Here is an 18,862-nt window from a genome sequence, read left to right as displayed (position 1 = left end):
TTGTGTGTTTGATAAGAGATGTATTTATTGTGAATGATCAGCTGGCTGTCGGACGAAATAACCCCACGGAACGGAACCAGTGTAATGGTCTATGGGACCACGGTAAACCCTCATTTCCACCCGCCGTGGAATGTGTTTGTAGGTGTTTCTTTTGTGAAAAAAATTTTGTGCTGCAGCAGATGTGATCCAGCTGACGGAGGCAAGCAACATGAGCAGCGCCTGTAAAGCACAAAGATATGAGCGATATGAGCGAAATTGTTTCGGAATTGTTTACTTACCATTAAACGGCTTAAGGTGAAATACATCTTGCTAGGTGAAGTGTTTGTACGGTAATAGTTTCAGTCGTTGTAGCTACACCGTATTTGAGGAAAACTGAGACACAGTCAAATTTAGCACTTGGAATGTGACGTGGTCTGTGGTAAATCCGGCACAATTTGGCATGCGGCAAGTGCATCGTAATAGTGATCGCTGAACGAATGCTACTGGTTCACGCATCACTTGTCACCCGATCGAGCCACAAATAATGGGACAAAAGCCACAGTCTGTCAGTCACCCGCCAGTCAGTTGTCCAACACTTTCTCAGTCTTTATGTAACGCAATTAGTTTCGTATCCAATTCAAACATAACTTTCTTTTATTCAAATCAGTCCGTTTATCAGTCCACCAACCTCCCCCCGACCTCCGATCAGTATATTCGGCTAACGAGATGAGCGGGATAGGCCACTACATGCGCATAGTCGGGAAATTGGTCGACAAATTGCTGAAACTCGCTAGCACGATACTGTTCATGGTGCATGTACTGTGCCACTATATTCAGGTAAAAGCTCCAGCCCGCTTCCGCCGCCTTACTAGCCGTACCATGCACCGTAAGATAAAACTCGTGCGGACGATCATCGATTCCATGCACAAAGTTAACGAAGTGCACCTCCTGTCCATTCCAGGCCAGCCCACTGCGAGGAATGGTCTTGCTGAAGCTCCAGCCAACTAATTTCACGCCCTCCACGGGAGAAACGTAGAAGCTCATGTGATCTGTGCCTTTTGCCGTGAAAAAGAACGTAGTAATGTTGAGCTCTGGATCACGTTGACTGTCCACTAGCTGTAGATCGATTGCTTCGGGCAGGGTAAATGGGTTGCCTTGTATCCAAAGGCCGTTTTCGCGCTGTCCGTGCTGGGTGTTTTGATAGAAAGGTATACCACAGTACAGCTCCTTGTCACACTCAGCTCCCAGCGGTACGGCGGATAAGTCGGACTTGACTGCCAGCTCGCGGATAAGATCGCCCGTGTAACGATCCTGCGGATGAACGTAGTAGCCTCCTTCCAATCGTCTCAGCGTACCATTCTGATGGTAAAACTCTCTTGTACAATGCTGCGAAATAAACCGTGCACGTTATGGTTGTGTTTGTGCGTAAAAGCTCACCAAAATACCACTGTACTTACGTAGATGTAAAAGCGTTGCGGTGAAGTGTGTGCTCGGAAGGGAAACCCTGCCGACGTTACCATCACGATGATCGACACCACGAAAAAGACGGCAACTAACGCGATGTAGAGGTACGCTTTGCGCGCTAACGCTACCAGTGGGGTGAGAAACCCTGCCACCAGTAGGCCCACTAGCACGGCAAACAAAGCGATCAGCAGTTCCGGATTGGCCCCTGCATTGCCGCGTCCCTGCATCGGGATAAAGGTGGCAAAGGCGGTGAGGGAAACGGAGCTAAAGTACGCGATCGGTGCAATCTGTCCGGCGAGATGCACATACAGCCAGGCGAAGGGCGAATACTTGATCGATACGTTCACCAGCGTCGTGACGGTGTAGAACAGGATGGCCATTGTGAAGAGATAGCCCGATCGGATGCTCATAGCTGTCAGTACGACCAGTATCAACGCGTACAGGACACAAGTGGCGTGCAGTAAAAGCTGAACTCGGGCGTGCAGTGATAGGTGATCCTGTTCGAAAGATGATCGCGATCGATTAATTGGAAGTTCTCGGGGATTAAGCGCATGTTTTCGGGGATGATTACTTACATTTTTTACGAAATGAATATACAGCACTGGTCCAGTGCACGTTGCAATCAAAAAGGGACAGACGTACAGTCCAAAGATCAACCAAGTTTGAGTAAACCAGCTCATTGTGGAATCGACAGCATTCAGAATGGCGGCAAGCGCCAGCGACAGTCCAATACCGACAATGAGTGACAGCAGCACGACACCCATGCTGGTAAGACCCTGTAGCAGCACTTGACCCACCGTTAGGCTCGTGCTGCGTGCCATCATCCACACGGACAAACCGATCGCACAAAGAGCAACAACCACCAGGCCAACATTGAGTATGATCGATGCCCAGAGTGGATAGTACACGAGAAACCAGTTGAGAAAGTCGAAGAAAACAGCCTTACTGCCCTCATGCTCACGGATGTCGTACAGCTCCGGTGCGTTGGCTAGCGCTTTGGCCAATGCTAGCACATTGTCCCCAGTGTGCTGTAGCGTTGTGTTCGGTATGGTGTCGTAGGCATCGTACGCCGTGTGGTACAGATAACCCCAGGTACTGTGAGCGAAATCCATGCCCGGTATGTTGCCGACGGTCGAGTAGATTAAATAATCCGTTTCCGATGGTACCAGATCCGCCTGGAACAGTTCCTCCGCTACCGCGGTACAGTACGGATGGGGAACATGATCGCGATAGTACTGTCTCGTTTGGAAGGCAAAGAAGAAAAAGGAGTGTTGTGAGTGTTTGTCGATCGCGTACGACTAGCACACGCTAGCTGCTTACTTCCATGAGGAACGAGTACTTGGGTCCAGCTTGAAACATTATGTCCCGTCCACCGTTCGCCGCCACGTCCATGTTGATGAACGTTCGCACCTTGGCGAACCACCGATGATGCGCCACGAACGCGTGCGATCCTTGCAGTGTGTTCTCCTCGCAGCCATTAAACACAAACACCAGCCCATGCTCGTACGATCGCTTGCCTTGGGCTAGCTGCCTCATCACTTCCAGCATTATAACGCTCATGGTCCCGTCGTCCCCGGCTCCGGGGCTTTGCGGGACGCTGTCGAAGTGTGAGCTGAGCATCAGATAGTTGTCCGGGTCGCTCCCCTGCGCCGGCACGATCCGGGCCACCACATTCTGAATGCCCTGGTACACGCTCGTCTGAGGGTACTTTTCGTAGTCGAGATACATATCACCGTACGCGCGCTGCACCTCCACCTCAACGCGATGTGCGGCGGAGTTTGCTTCGGCGGCGATTTCGTCGATAACACGAAGCAGAAACTGTACGGTGACTATTTCGTTGGCGTAGCTGCCGGCCACCCGCGGTCCAACGTTGCTCATCTCGAACAGATGCTGCTTGGCCACCTCCGCTATGAAGCGGTCCGGGTGCGTTAGCTCATCCGCACGGCGCAATGCGATCGGCATCGCCGCCCAGTTCCAGTAGACGAGAAAGTAGACTCCGGCCACCGCACCGGACAGAGCGAGCAACCACCAGGGGGAGATTTGTGCATCGCGCTTCGAGCGTTTTTGGTTCGCTGACTCGAACAGGTCGGCTTCACTTTCCATGTTTATGTCTGTAGAACACACCAGCTAAGCGTTGACTGACCGGCAGTGGGGAGGACTTAGTTGAATGTTTTCAATTGCTTTAACACCGTTATCATATCGCTTGAGCAGTTTTAATTAGTGATCCCCCCCCCCCCCCCCCACAGTTGGGTCCGTATCAACCTCCGATAAAGCTGATTGGCCGATAGTCTAGATTGAAGATCGACAAGAAGGGGGTTGACGAAGTTCGCAGCCGATTACGATATGACGATTAAACGGGTGAAATAATACGAGAACACACACACTTAATCGAACGATAGCCTTTGAAAGGGTGGTCAAATCTGTTCGATTAAGCGGTTTATTAATCACACATGCATATTTTGAACAATGCTTGTTATTTATGCGTCGAATTATCGATAAGGAATGCCACATGGGTGTGTTGTGTGCCTTGGTCGAGGCTTATTACTTTTTCTTTTCATTTATCACTTCCTTTTCAGCTGGTTTGAACCCTACTGGTTTAATCCACAGCAAAAAAGACAGTCCTCTTCTGCGTATGGAATGATCGGTCCGGTCCGTACGGGACTTGATCCCATGACGGGCATGTTGTTGTTGTTGAGTCATGCGAGTTGAAGACTCTACCCCATGGAATCTATCCATTGAACCATTCTCACCCATCAAAGCATCCACTGATGAAACTGGAGTATCAAAGTAATCATTGACGCAGCATACACCTTTCCATCATTCCTGTGCTATTTCTATTCTCTGCACCTACACTGAGAACTGTCGAAAGAGAAGTACACATCCAGCAGCAGCAGCAGGCCATCATGTCGGACCCGGATCCGGATCGTCACCTGAAAAAAGTGCTCGATGTCATTGGCGTCAGCACGAAAATCGGCAATGTGGTACAGCTGGTCAAGCGACGTCGTGGCAGCCCGCCGAAAATTACGGAAGAGCAGGAGATTCAACAGCGGCTCGAGAAATCGAAAGATGCCCGCTCGGAGCGGCTCAACATCTTGGCCACCAAGCACCGGCACGTGCTAGAGGTGGGTGCGTACATCTTGGGCGAAGATCAGGACTACGTTGCTGAGTGCGTGGCGGACCGGATGTTCGATGTGCAGCTGCTGGATAGCTTCTTTGAGGCAGAGGGCACGAAGGCGCTGCTCCTGTTTTACGACATGTGCCCTCCGCCCGGCATGGATACGGGCCGGTACAATGCGAAGGTAAAGCAGGCAAGCAATCAAGTTTGGATCACCGATGGACGCAGTGGCAAAGTGACCCCGGTTTGTGTGGGAGTGTGTCGGCACAGTAATGCCAAGCCGATCGAAACCAAAGGACTGAGCGATGTAAGTAGACAGGCACGACGGTGTGATTTGTACGACAAATGGGACTGAACATGTTTGTATGCTTTTAGGAAATCCTGTTCACAAACATCACAATACCCTCGGGAAGCTCGATCGTGTACAGTTTGGTCTCCATTTTGGAGCGCGTGCTGAAGCCGGCCATCGACTACATCCGCGACTATGGCCATTGCAATGACATGCAGAAGAGTAACTTCAAGTACGGCGTGAACCGGTTCATCAATTTCCTCAAAAGTACCGAAAAAGACATTTCCCAGCGTATCGTGTTTGAGGTGGATCGTGATTTGTACATGGGCTTTCTACTGACCGCCATCCAGGTGCAGGAAACGGCACACAATCGAGAAAAGATGGGTCGCGTTGAGCACATTTTCGCCCGCTGGATGGAACAGGTACAGTATGCACTCACACAGGGCGACCAGATCGAGCAGGCTCCCCATTACGCCGGACCGCTGGTAGAGTTGGAATATTGGCGCACGGTACTAACGCGCTACACGTCAATCAGCGAGTTTACGGAGGGTAAAGTGTTTCGTCAGTTTCTGGAATCGTTGAAAATCTCTCGCGGCAAGTTGGCCAAGGTTTGGGAAGGTTTGGCGGCAGAGTTGTCCAACAAGCTGATCGAATCGCGGGATAACGTACGCTTCATAAGCTCGATCGAACGGTTCTGGGATCCTCTGTATCGATGCGATCCGCAAGAAGCGACGAGAAGCATTCCTAGCTTACTGGAAGTCATCCGTCAGGTTTACAAATCCTCCATGTACTACAACACCTCGGACCGCATAACAGGGCTGCTGACAAAGATTGCCAACCAAATCATCATCAACTGCCGGCTGTTTCTAACCGATCGTGGCACGATTCGCATCTACAACCAGCCCAAGCAGGTGCTGATCAGCAAGATCACCATCTGTCACAACTTGGACGCAACCTTCCGGGACAGCTATAGACAGACGGTGCAAAAGATGGCAGACAGTCCCACCGAAACACCTTGGGAATGTTCGCAGGTGTTTGTGTTTGGTAAACTGAACCACTTCAAGCTGCGGTTGGCGCGCATACTGGAAGTCATGGAGCTGTTTCTAAAGTACGAAATCATCGAACAGGTTGCTATTTCCGGAACGGAGGTGTTTTCTGGACGCATAAGGGCGGCCTATGAAACGCTTACCTCGAAGCCGTACGATCCATTGATCTACACCGAGCACCAGTTTGACAAGGATTACGAATGCTACCTGAAGGAGGTAGAGCTGGCAGAATCGGGGCTGCAAAAGTTTCTCAAAAATCAGCTCGCCAACGAGCGCACGGTCGACAGCAGTTTGTTGATTTTGCGGCGGTTCGAGAAGCTGCAGCTGGAATGTTTGTGCATTGATCGCCGTTATCTGGATGTGGCCATGATGCTGGAGACGGAAATTTTTCAACTGAAAGATATTTACAACGAAAACCGAGCGAATCCCCCGATACCGTACGGTGTGCCGGAAACTGTCGGGCGCATAATGTGGGCCCGTGCGCTGTTTCGTCAGATGGACACTCCGCTTGCGAATCTCAAACATCGAGCGTGCGTGGTGAACCACCGCAAAGCCCAGCTCTGCATCAAATACTACAACTATCTGTGCGAAGTGTTGATCCACTACGAATTGCTGCACCACAAAGCGTGGATGGTGTTTGCGGAGAAGGCCCGCACCAAGCTGTCTACGCCGGTGTACCGGAAGCGTACCTCGGATAACTGGTTGGAGCTCAACTTCCATCCATGGATCATGCAAGTGATCAGGGAAACGGAGGTAGTGCTAAAGCTTGGGTTGAGTGCGCCCGATTTTACGCTTGTTTTGGTGCAGAACAAAATGAAAATTGATCAATGCTTTGAAAGGGCGAAGCATCTGTTGCGACAGAACAACACGCTCCGTTTGGGCATTCCGCCGATATTTTTACCACTGATGCGCACGATGTTGGTGAAGCTCGATAAAGCCTTTCTGCCCGGGTTGTGTGTCATTACGTGGGAATCGCTGAACATTGAAAAGTATCTAGACGAGGTGGAAAGTACGCTCACGGAGACGGAACAATTCTACAAGGAGGTGCACGACATTTGGCAAGCCCGTGTCGAGGATACGCTGAGTTCGTTCGAGAGTACCGATCTGCTGACGCTCCCGGCCGATCCGGTCGATCCGAACGAGTTCTACGAAATGAACATTCGGTACCGCCAGTCGGTGCAGGTGTACCTGGAGAAGAAATCGCAGGCCATGGAAGGTGCAGTTATAGAGCTGATCAACAAGTTTGCCACGAAAATTGAAGTTCCCGAGCGTGACGATCGCGGAAATCGCAAATATCAGCTGCCGCTTGATCAAATCACCGATGAAAATAGACGCAAAGAAGAGCTGCTGCCGACGGACAAGTTTGATTGGATTCGATTCGACAAGTTGTACAAAACTCTTGCCAATCCCACGCCCGAGGCACATCTGGAAGCGCTGTTCCAGGATTACGGTGCGCTCAACTATGACGTGACAACGCTACACATAGACTGCATGGAGCTGTTTGCGTACTTTAACAATCGCATCATTAACGTGTTCGTGCGTATGGTGAAAAACTCGCTGGAAAAACTGCGCTCCCGGCTCGAGCTGGTGCGGCTGCAGTTGAACAAGGCAGCCATTCTGGGCGAAATTCATCCGCTCATAGTTACTGCAATGAAGCTGCAAACGGACTGTTGCGACATTGTACCCTCGCTGGAGGATATACAGTTCTCCTTTGAGCGAGTCGTGCTGAATGTGGTGGAGACGTTCTACGCGATCTCCACCTGGGGCCGGCAGGCGAAATCTGCGGAGAGAAAAGCAAGACGTCCAATGCTGGCGGAGCAGCGTGCTGAGAGGGACTGGTTCAAGCTCATTTCCGAACACAAAGAGGTGACCCGAATGGTGCACGAATTTGACGGTGGAATGTTGCTGCTAAAGCCCGACATCAGCTACATTTTGAAGGAGGTGTACGATCACTACGAATATCTTTGGAAGCAGAACTTGTTCGGTCTGGAAATGGAAGCGAAGCCCGAGCGGTTTGAAAAGATTAAGGAAGATCTGGCCTGCGTCACATACACTAGCCACATTGGGCCGATCGTGATCAATCTGGATGCTGTTGTAGAGGTTGTCCTTCGGCGGTTGTTCGCTTTCTACAACATCCGAATTGGAGAAATTGTCGACTTTATCACCGAGCACGATGAGACGCTCAAGCGCAAGCTCTCCGATTTGGACGACATTCGTATGGCGATGGACTGTTTGCAAACGGTGCAGGATACTTTCTCCTTCATCGATGTCGATCTTACGTTTATCGAGCAAACCTATCGCACGTTGGCCGAATTCGAGCAGCTTGAAATAACGCAAGAACAGGTGGATAGCGTTTACGGTATTCGTGACACTTTCAAAGCAATGATCAAGATGGTGGAGAAGGTCGAGAATGACATCATCGCGCTGCAGGTTCCGTTGCAACGCGAGCTAGGCGCCGGAGTGGCCAAGTTCAACGAAGAAATTACCGGCTTTGATCTAGAGTTTGAAACGAACGGCCCTATGGAGGAGGGCATTCCGGCGAAGGAGGCTAGCGATCGGTTGCTCATGTTTCAGGGACGGTTCGATGAGCTGTGGCGCAAGTTCGAGATGTACGCCAATGGCGAAGCGTTCCTGGGGTTGAAGGTGAACGACTATCCGGTGCTGCATAAGCGCAAGAAAGAGTTTAATCTGCTCAACAAACTCTACTCGCTGTATCTGCAAGTGATGAAGAGCATCGATCAGTACTACGAAACTCCGTGGCAGGATGTGGATATTGAGAACATCAACGCAGAGCTGACCGATTTCCAGAACCGCTGTCGAAAGCTGCCGAAAGCAATGAAGGATTGGCCGGCCTACATTGAGCTGAAGACCAAGATCGACGACTTCAATAACAGCTGTCCACTGTTGGAGCTTATGTGCAATGAGGCGATGAAAGACCGGCACTGGGAGAAGCTGGAACAGATGCTGAACTGTAAGTTCGATGTAACTTCGCCGACCTTTACGCTGGGTAACATAATGGAAGCACCGCTGCTCAAGTTTTCGGACGACATCGAGGATACGTGTATCGGTGCAGTGAAGGAGAACGACATCGACACCAAGCTGCGCTCGGTAGTGGCGGAATGGTCTACGGTGAATCTACAGTTTGCGCCATTCAAGGCTCGTGGCGAACTGCTCATCAAGCCGGCAGAAACGGTCGAGATCATATCGTTGCTCGAGGATAGCATCATGATCGTGAACTCGCTGGCATCGAACCGGTTCAACGCCCATTTCAAGAAGGACATAATGCTGTGGCTGCACAAGCTGGTGAACACTGGAGAAATTCTGGAGAAATGGCTGCAAGTGCAGAACCTGTGGATATATCTAGAGGCCGTGTTTGTAGGAGGAGACATTTCCAAACAGCTGCCACAGGATGCGAAACGCTTCGCCGGCATTGATAAGAGCTGGGTGCGCATTATGTTCCGTGCGCGAGACAATCCGAACGTTGTGAATTGCTGTACGGGTGAAGACTTTATGTCCTACACGCTAACATCTCTGCTGGAGCAGCTCGAAACGTGTCAGAAGTCACTCACCGGGTATTTGGAATCGAAGCGTCTCCTGTTCCCCCGATTCTTCTTCATTTCCGATCCTGTGTTGCTGGAAATTCTCGGCCAAAGCTCTGACCCAACCTCCATTCAGGCTCATTTGTTGAGCATTTTCGATGCCGTCGCCAGGGTTGAGTTTGATGAGAAAACGTTCGGTAAAATCGTGGCCATTTGCTCGGACAATGGTGAGCGCGTTCCGCTTGCTAATCCCGTGTTCTGTGCCGGTGGGGTGGAGATTTGGCTCGGCAATCTGTTGGGGGAGATGCAGGATACCATCCGAACGATCCTGGCTCAGATGGCTCACTGTCTCGCAAGTCCGGATTTCAATTTCATTCTCGGCTTCCAAGAGTATTGCGGCCAGGCAGGTCTCGTCGGTGTACAGCTACTGTGGACGAACGAGGCAGAAATAGCGCTGAGCAGATGTCGCACTGACAAAGCGATCATGCGTGTGACCAACAACAGGTTCCTCAATCTGCTAAACAGCCTCATTGAACTGACGGTGAAGGATCTAACGAAGCTGGAGCGTATTCGCTTCGAAACGATGGTTACCATACACGTGCACCAGCGTGACATTTTCGACGATCTCGTGCGCTTCCGCATAAGAACAGCGCTGGACTTTGAGTGGCAAAAGCAGGCACGGTTTTATTACATCGATGAAACGGACGACGTAATCGTGAAGATAACGGATGTGGATTTTATCTATCAAAACGAGTATCTCGGCGTAACGGAACGATTGGCCATCACGCCGCTTACTGATCGATGTTACATTACGCTGGCCCAAGCGATCGGTATGTCGATGGGAGGTGCTCCAGCCGGTCCTGCTGGCACGGGCAAAACGGAAACCACAAAGGATATGGGCCGTGCATTAGGGAAGCTGGTGGTGGTCTTCAATTGTTCGGATCAGATGGATTTCCGAGGTTTGGGCCGCATTTACAAGGGTCTCGCACAATCCGGTTCCTGGGGTTGTTTCGATGAGTTCAATCGTATCGAACTTCCCGTGCTGTCCGTGGCAGCGCAACAAATTCAGTAAGTATTGGTACGGTAACCATGAGGTGGGAAAGTATCGTTTTCTAAACTAAATGCTTTATCCATGCTCTTTACAGTATCGTTCTCAGTGCCCGTAAGGAAAAGAAGACATCCTTCCTGTTTAGTGACGGTGATACAGTTTCGCTCAATCCAGAGTTTGGACTGTTTATCACCATGAATCCGGGATACGCAGGGCGACAGGAGTTGCCCGAGAATTTAAAAATCATGTTCCGATCGGTCGCAATGATGGTTCCCGATCGACAGATTATCATGCGCGTCAAGCTGGCCAGCTGCGGTTTCAAGGACAACGTTATACTGGCGCGAAAATTTTTCACACTCTACAAACTGTGCGAGGAACAGCTGTCGAAGCAAGTGCACTACGATTTCGGTTTGCGTAACATTCTGTCCGTGCTGCGAACGCTCGGTGCCCAAAAGCGTGCCAATCCGACCGATACGGAGGAAACGATCGTTATGCGTGTCCTGCGAGACATGAACGTGTCGAAGCTGGTGGACGAGGATGAGCCGTTGTTCATTTCGCTGATTGAGGATCTGTTCCCAGGCATCAAGCTTAGCACCTCGAGCTACAAGGAACTGCAAAAGGCCATTGCAAACAGCACTGAATCGCTTGGATTAATGAACCATCCCGAATGGAATCTGAAAGTAATTCAACTGTACGAAACTTCCCTTGTGCGACACGGACTGATGACTCTGGGACCGACCGGTGCAGGAAAGACGCAGTGCATTCTAACCCTGCTGAAGAGCTTTACCGAGCTCGGTATGCCGCACAAGGAAATACGCATGAATCCGAAAGCAATCACTGCTCCCCAGATGTTTGGACGTTTGGACGTAGCCACGAATGATTGGACGGATGGCATTTTCTCTACGCTGTGGCGCCGTACACTAAAGGTGAAGAAAACGGACTTTGTATGGCTGGTGCTCGATGGACCAGTCGATGCAGTATGGATCGAGAACTTGAATTCCGTGCTGGATGATAACAAAACGCTAACGTTGGCAAACGGCGATCGTATTACGATGGCACCGAACGCAAAGCTGGTCTTTGAGCCGGACAACGTAGATAACGCATCACCGGCTACCGTAAGTCGCATGGGTATGGTGTTTATGAGTGCGTCCATCATGAAGTGGGAACCGATTCTCAATGGATGGCTCAAAACCAAGCCTCCAGATGTTAGCGAACTGTTGAGGCGCCTGTTTATGAAGATCTACAACGATCTGCATGAGTTTGTGCAAACTAAACTGAAGGCCAAAATGAAGATACTGGAAGCCATCTACATTCGACAGTGTTGTGATCTACTGGAAGGACTGTTGGCTCCACGGAACGAAGGCGAAACGACGGCCGACTTTACTGATGCTCACGTGGAGAGGCTATTTCTGTTCTCGCTCATGTGGTCTTTGGGTGCCGTGCTTGAGCTGGACGATCGTGAAACAATGGGAGAGTTTATAGCAAAGCATCCCTCCAGAATGAGTAAGTAATCGGAATCTGACCTTAGGTGTTGTGTGATGATTTCCACTTCGCATTTCTTTGCTTATTGAATTTGCAGAATGGCCAAAGTTACAACCGGGTGAAACGATTTTCGAGTACGTCGTATCAGAGGAGGGCAACTGGCAGCATTGGAATGATCGCGTAGAAGAGTACATCTACCCTAGCGACAGTGTGCCGGAGTTTGCGAGTATCTTGGTACCAAACGTCGACAATGTGCGAACCTCATTCCTGATCGATTTGGTAGCGAGGCAAAGCAAAGCAGTGCTGCTGATCGGTGAACAGGGTACCGGCAAAACCGTCATGATTAAGGGCTACATGTTGCAGTACGATCCAGAGTATCATCTTTCGAAGAGCTTCAACTTTTCCTCCGCCACCACGCCGAACATGTTCCAGCGGATCATTGAATCGTACGTGGAGAAGCGCGTGGGCACAACGTATGGTCCACCTCAGCAGCGCAAGATGTCCATCTTCATCGATGATGTTAACATGCCGATCGTGAACGAGTGGGGCGATCAGGTAACGAATGAGATTGTGCGCCAGCTGATGGAGAATCGGGGCTTCTATTCGCTAGACAAACCGGGCGATTTCCTCACCGTGTTGGACATTCAAATGCTGGCGGCAATGATCCACCCGGGTGGCGGTAGAAACGACATCCCGCCTCGGTTGAAGCGTCAGTTCTGCATCTTCAATTGTGCCATTCCTAGCAACAAGTCAATGGACAAAATATTCGGCGTGCTTGGCGAAGGGTATTTCTGTGAGTCGCGGTTCAACGAGGTGCTGGTTCGGTTTATTCCACGCCTGGTGCCATTAACACGTAAAATTTGGCAAGCAACAAAGGTAAAGATGCTTCCGACACCGGCCAAATTCCATTACGTGTTCAATCTGCGAGATCTGTCTCGCATCTGGGAAGGTATGCTGAAAGTCAAATCGGAACAGTGTGAAACCATCCGGACGGCAATAAATGTAAGTTCAGGGGTTCAGGGGTAAGATGTTTTGCGGAATTCGGAACTGTGTCTACATGACATTCCATTACAGCTCTGGCGGCACGAATGTACACGCGTGATAGCCGATCGGTTTACAAACTTCGAGGATCGCATATGGTTTGTGGATTATTTGCGAACAGCAGCCGAGCAAGAGCTTGGGCCCGACTTTGAACACTATCAGGAGGAAGAGCAGTTCTTCGTCGACTTTCTGCGAGATGCTCCCGAACCTACCGGCGAGGAAGGAGATGATGTGAGCTTAGAACCACCGAAGCTGTACGAAGAAATGCCCGGCTTTGAGGATACTACTGCTCGCGTCAAAATGTTCCTTGAGCTGTACAACGAACAGGTCCGTGGCGCAACGATGGATTTAGTGTTCTTCCGCGATGCCTTGATTCATTTGATGATAATTGCGCGCATTATCGGTACTCCGCGTGGAAATGCACTGCTGGTAGGCGTCGGAGGATCAGGCAAGCAGAGCTTAACACGGTTGGCGTCCTTCATTGCCGGGTACAAGTTCTACCAGATCACGTTGACCAGAGCGTACAACGTGAACAATCTGATGGAGGATCTGAAGTATCTGTACCGTGTGTCTGGTGTGGAAGGTCAAGGCATAACGTTTATATTCACCGATAACGACATCAAGGACGAAGGCTTCCTGGAGTACATCAACAACGTGCTCAGCTCAGGTGAAATCGCCAACCTCTTCCCCAAGGATGAAATCGATCAAATAACAAACGAGCTGATACCAGTGATGAAGAAGGTCGATCCGAAACGCATCCCGACGCAGGACAACCTGTACGATTTCTTTATCTCCAGAGCGCGGGCCAACCTTCACATTGTGCTGTGTTTCTCGCCTGTGGGAGAAAAGTTCCGCAACCGGTCGCTCAAGTTCCCGGGGCTCATCTCAGGCTGTACCATCGATTGGTTCCAGCGCTGGCCCGAGGATGCACTCATTGCCGTATCAACACATTTCCTGCGCGACTACAATATCGTCTGCACGCCTGACGTTAAGGTGCGTCTGATCGAAATCATGGCATTCGTGCAGAACCGTGTGGCCGAAGTGTGCATCGAGTATTTCGAACGGTTCCGCCGGCAGGCGCACGTGACGCCCAAATCGTTCCTTTCATTTCTGGAAGGCTACAAAGTCATCTATAGACAGAAGCACGAAAACATTGCCGTTCTAGCGAGCCGAATGCAAACCGGTCTGGTGAAGCTGATTGAGGCAGCTGAATCCGTTGATGTACTGCGCTTAGAGCTGGAGGAGAAAGAGAAGGACATTGTGATTGCCACCAAAGCGGCGGAGGTGGTATTAGCGTCCGTGACGGAGTCTCAGTGTGCAGCTGAGCTGGTGAAAGCGGATGTATTGGTGGTGAAGAACAAGGCCGACATACTGGTAGAGCAAATCCAGGCGGACACGCTAGTGGCGGAGGATAAACTGGAAGCTGCCCGACCAGCACTGGAGCAGGCTGAAGCAGCCCTAAAGACGGTGACCGGTGCCGATATTGCGACGGTACGAAAGCTTGGTAAACCACCGTACCTGATCACACTGATTATGGACGTTGTGTTGATACTGTTCGGAAGACGAATAGCTGCCGTCAAACCGGACGAAGAACGCCAGTTTATGCTGGCATCTTGGGAGCAATCACTTAAGGTAATGGCGGACACAGGCTTCCTTGGCAAAATTGTACGCTACCAGGCAGATCTCATCAATGCGGAAACGGTCGATCTCATGATGCCGTATTTCAACTACCATCTATACACGTTTGAGGCGGCCAAGGCAGCTTGCGGCAATGTGGCCGGTCTACTGAAATGGACTGTTGCGATGGCGGACTTCTACGACGTAAATAAGGATGTGCTGCCCTTGAAGACCAACTTGGTTCGGCAGCAGAAGAAGCTAGACATAGCCATGGCCGAGAAGGCAGAAGCGGAGGCACTGTTGAAAGCAAAGGAGGAAGAGTTGGCCGTCGTGCAGCAAATGTTTGACGAAGCAATGGCGAAGAAAAAAGCCGTGCTGGATGATGCGAAACAATGCCAGGATAAAATGGATGCAGCTTCGGCGTTGATTGACGGGTTGGCTGACGAAAGGGTACGGTGGACAGAGCAGTTGGAGCAGTTTAAAGATGAAACGGAGCGACTTGTTGGAGATGTGCTCATCCTAACCGGCTTTCTTTCGTACACTGGTCCCTTCAATCAAGAGTACCGCACTGTACTTCAGATGAGCTGGCAGAATGAACTCAGCAAACGCCGCATTCCAGTGTCCAGGAGCATAAATATAACAGAAAACCTCACCGATCCCGCCACTATAGGAGAGTGGAATTTGCAAGGATTGCCGAACGATGAGCTTTCGATTCAGAATGGCATCATCGTGACGAAGGCAGCTCGCTATCCACTGCTGATAGATCCCCAGTCACAGGGCAAGATGTGGATCAAGAACAAGGAGAACGATTTTGGTTTGGTGGTGACATCGCTCAATCACAAGTACTTCCGAAATCACATTGAAGATTGCGTTTCACTCGGCTACCCGATGCTGATCGAGGACATTGGTGAAGAGCTCGATCCCGTGCTGGACAACGTTTTGGAGAAGAATTTCATCAAAATGGGCAACACTTACAAGGTGAAGGTGGGTGACAAGGAGGTGGATGTGAATGATTCGTTCCGCATGTATATGACCACGAAGCTACCGAACCCGCTCTACACGCCCGAGGTGTCTGCACGAACGTCCATCATTGATTTCACCGTGACGATGCGTGGGCTAGAGGATCAGCTGTTGGGTCGAGTGATCTTGACGGAGAAGCGCGAACTGGAATCGGAGCGAACCAACCTGATCAAAGATGTGACTGCAAATCGACGTAAAATGCAGGAACTGGAGGCAAATCTGCTACACAAGCTGTCCACCACGCAGGGCAGCTTGGTGGATGATGTGACGGTGATTGGGGTGCTGAATACGAGCAAAATCACCTCGATTGAAGTGCGCGAGAAGCTGAAGATCGCGCGGGAAACGGAGATCAAAATCAACCGAGCTCGCGAAGAATACCGACCGGTAGCGGCACGAGGTAGTGTGTTGTACTTCCTCATATGCAGCATGACCATGGTGAACAACATGTATCAAACGTCGCTGGTACAGTTCCTGGAACGCTTCGACATTTCAATGAACCGTTCCGATCGGCATCCGGTGCCGACGAGACGTATTAACAACATTATCGAATATCTCACCTATGACATCTTCCGATACGTGTGCCGAGGGTTGTACGAGGTGCACAAGTATCTGTTCGTTCTTCTGATGGCTCTGAACATTGATTTGGACCGGAAGACGGTAACGCATGCCGAGTTTCAAACGTTTATCAAAGGAGGAGCAGCCTTGGATATCAACACGTGTCCGGAGAAACCGTACAAATGGATTGCCGATGTAACGTGGCTGAATTTGGTGCAGCTCTCCAAACTCGATCAGTTCAGTGCAATACTCGACAGCATACGGGGCAATGAGAAGGGCTGGAAAGCGTGGTTCTCGAAGGAAGCGCCCGAAGAAGAGCCACTGCCACCGGAGGGAGGCTATCAGTCGATGGATGCATTCCGCCGTTTGCTGATCATTCGGGCATGGTGTCCGGACAGAACGCTGTTCCAGAGCCGTCGCTATCTGGGCATGTCGCTTGGCGAACGGTTTGCCGATCCCGTCATCATCAACTACGATGCGCTGCTGGAGGAAAGCCGGCCTCTGACGCCGTTGGTTTGCTTTCTGTCTATGGGTTCCGATCCGACGCCCAGCATTGAAAGTTTGGCCAAAAAGAATGCCATCAAGTGCCGCTCGATCTCGATGGGCCAGGGACAGGAGGTGCATGCACGCAAACTTGTCGGCAGTTCGCTGGAGGAAGGCTCCTGGGTGCTGCTCCAAAACTGCCATCTCGGGCTGGAGTACATGAACGAGCTGTTGCTGCAGATCATGGATTTGGACCGGGCGGGTCCTACGGCGTACCATGAGAACTTCCGCATTTGGATGACCACCGAGCCACATCCCGCGTTTCCGATTACTTTCCTGCAGATGTCGCTGAAATTTACCAACGAACCACCGTCGGGCGTGAAGGCCGGTCTGAAGCGTACTTACGCCTCGATGTCGCTGGAGATGTTCGAGTACAGCGATTCTCTGTTGTACGTGCCACTGATTTACGGAATATCGTTTCTGCATACGGTGGTACAGGAGCGGCGAAAGTTTGGCCCGTTAGGATGGAACATTCCGTATGAGTTCAACTCGGCGGATTGGCTGGCGAGCTGCATGTTTGTGCAGAATCATCTGGACGCACTGGACCCTAAGGTGGGTCGGGTAAGCTGGAAAACCATGCGCTACATGCTGGGTGAGGTGCAGTACGGAGGACGCGTTACGGACGACTACGACAAGCGGCTGCTCAACACCTTCGCTCGCGTTTGGTTCTCGGATGCAATGTTTGAGGAAACGTTCCGCTTTTTCCGCGAGTATCGCATTATGCGTTTCAAGACCATTGAAGAGTACCTTGAGGCTATAGAAGGCATGCCGCTGGTAGATCCTCCGCAGGTGTATGGATTACACTCGAACGCAGACATTACGTACCAGAGCAATACGACGAAGGAAATCTTGGACACGATCCTGTCCATCCAACCGAAAGGTGAGGTTCAAATTCAAGAGCATAGCATATTGTATGGATGGATGGTCATTTCCCTCGATCTTCTTCTATTCCGCAGAATCATCGGGAGGTGGTGGCGAGACGCGTGAAGTGACCGTAGCGCGGATGGTACGCGATATGCTGGGCAAAGTGCCTCCGCCGTACGATCCGTACGCGGTAAAGGAACGGTTGCGCATCATGGGTCATCAGGAGTCGATGAACATCTTTTTGCGCCAGGAAATCGATCGGATTCAGCGTATCCTGTTGCTCGTACGCCAGACGCTAGACGATCTGCTGCTTGCGATCGACGGTGTGATCATCATGAACGAGCAGCTTCGCGATGCGCTGGACAACATCTACGATGCGCGCGTGCCCACCGTGTGGAAGCGGGGCAGTTGGGCGTCGGCCTCACTTGGCTTCTGGTTTACGGAGTTGATTGAGCGCAACACACAGTTCAACAACTGGTGTTTCCGCAAGCGGCCCAACATGTTCTGGATGACGGGATTCTTCAATCCGCAGGGATTCTTAACCGCCATGCGACAGGAAGTGGCCCGCGCACACAAGGGCTGGGCCCTGGACATGATCACACTGCACAATGACGTGACGCAGATGCTGACCGAAGAGTGCAAGGTAACGCCACCGGAAGGGGTGTACGTTTACGGGCTGTACATCGATGGAGCCGGCTGGGACAAGCGGTTCATTCGGCTGCAGGAAGCAACCAACAAGGTCCTGTACTCACCGATGCCTGTCATACACGTGTACGCCATCAATTCCACTGCACCGAAAGATCCAAAGCTGTACGAGGTAAGTTTCCGTTGTTTGGGGTGGGGTGGACCAAACAAAAATTAATCATAATACGTTTCCACAGTGTCCAGTGTACAAGAAAGCTAATCGAACGGATTTGAACTACATCACACCGTTGTGGTTGCAAACGGCCAAACCGCCGGAACATTGGGTTCTTCGTGGTGTTGCACTTTTGTGTGATATCAAGTAAATTTGAGGCGAGCAAGGAATTTGTTGGGGGAAGCAAAACAATTAGAGAAAATAGTAGTCTAACTCAAAATTTTGAAGCATGCTATCGGGATGATGTTTTAATAAATAGTAACAAAGCTTTTACGAACATTGATCAATTTTAATTGTATAGTTTATAGTGTGTGTAGTTGCAAAGCGATTGATCGTAACGACTTCACATCGTTTTGTTAAAAAGGATTCAGTTTTCGAATTAAAATATCCAAGCAACCAAGCTT

At 50.7% G+C, this 18,862-nt stretch overlaps 2 protein-coding genes across 2 annotated transcripts; one reads left to right on the top strand and one right to left on the bottom strand.

Moving 5' to 3' along the window:
- Positions 1-8: 8 nt before the first annotated feature.
- On the bottom strand, positions 9-3,930 carry LOC120897149 (endoplasmic reticulum metallopeptidase 1-like). The gene is made up of 5 exons (XM_040301806.1): positions 2,764-3,930; positions 2,019-2,678; positions 1,437-1,940; positions 279-1,365; positions 9-219 (listed from the first exon to the last, which is right to left on the bottom strand). The coding sequence occupies exons 1-4, from the start codon at positions 3,544-3,546 to the stop codon at positions 685-687; spliced, it is 2,628 nt and encodes an 875-aa protein (XP_040157740.1). The 5' UTR covers positions 3,547-3,930; the 3' UTR covers positions 9-219; positions 279-684.
- A 324-nt stretch (positions 3,931-4,254) lies between these two features.
- Positions 4,255-18,741, top strand: LOC120893614 (dynein heavy chain 8, axonemal). Its single transcript, XM_040295607.1, has 7 exons — positions 4,255-4,865; positions 4,934-10,500; positions 10,578-11,983; positions 12,060-12,964; positions 13,037-17,618; positions 17,695-18,419; positions 18,484-18,741. Exons 1-7 carry the CDS (start codon positions 4,347-4,349, stop codon positions 18,607-18,609), a joined length of 13,830 nt encoding a protein of 4,609 aa, XP_040151541.1. The 5' UTR covers positions 4,255-4,346; the 3' UTR covers positions 18,610-18,741.
- The last annotated feature ends 121 nt before the right edge of the window (positions 18,742-18,862 follow it).

The sequence above is a fragment of the Anopheles arabiensis genome, chromosome 2 (assembly GCF_016920715.1).
Source record: "Anopheles arabiensis isolate DONGOLA chromosome 2, AaraD3, whole genome shotgun sequence".
In the NCBI taxonomy this organism is placed as follows: Eukaryota; Metazoa; Arthropoda; class Insecta; order Diptera; family Culicidae; genus Anopheles; species Anopheles arabiensis.
The sequence above is the reverse complement of the archived record's forward strand: the minus strand, read 5'-3'. Positions and strand labels throughout refer to the sequence as shown.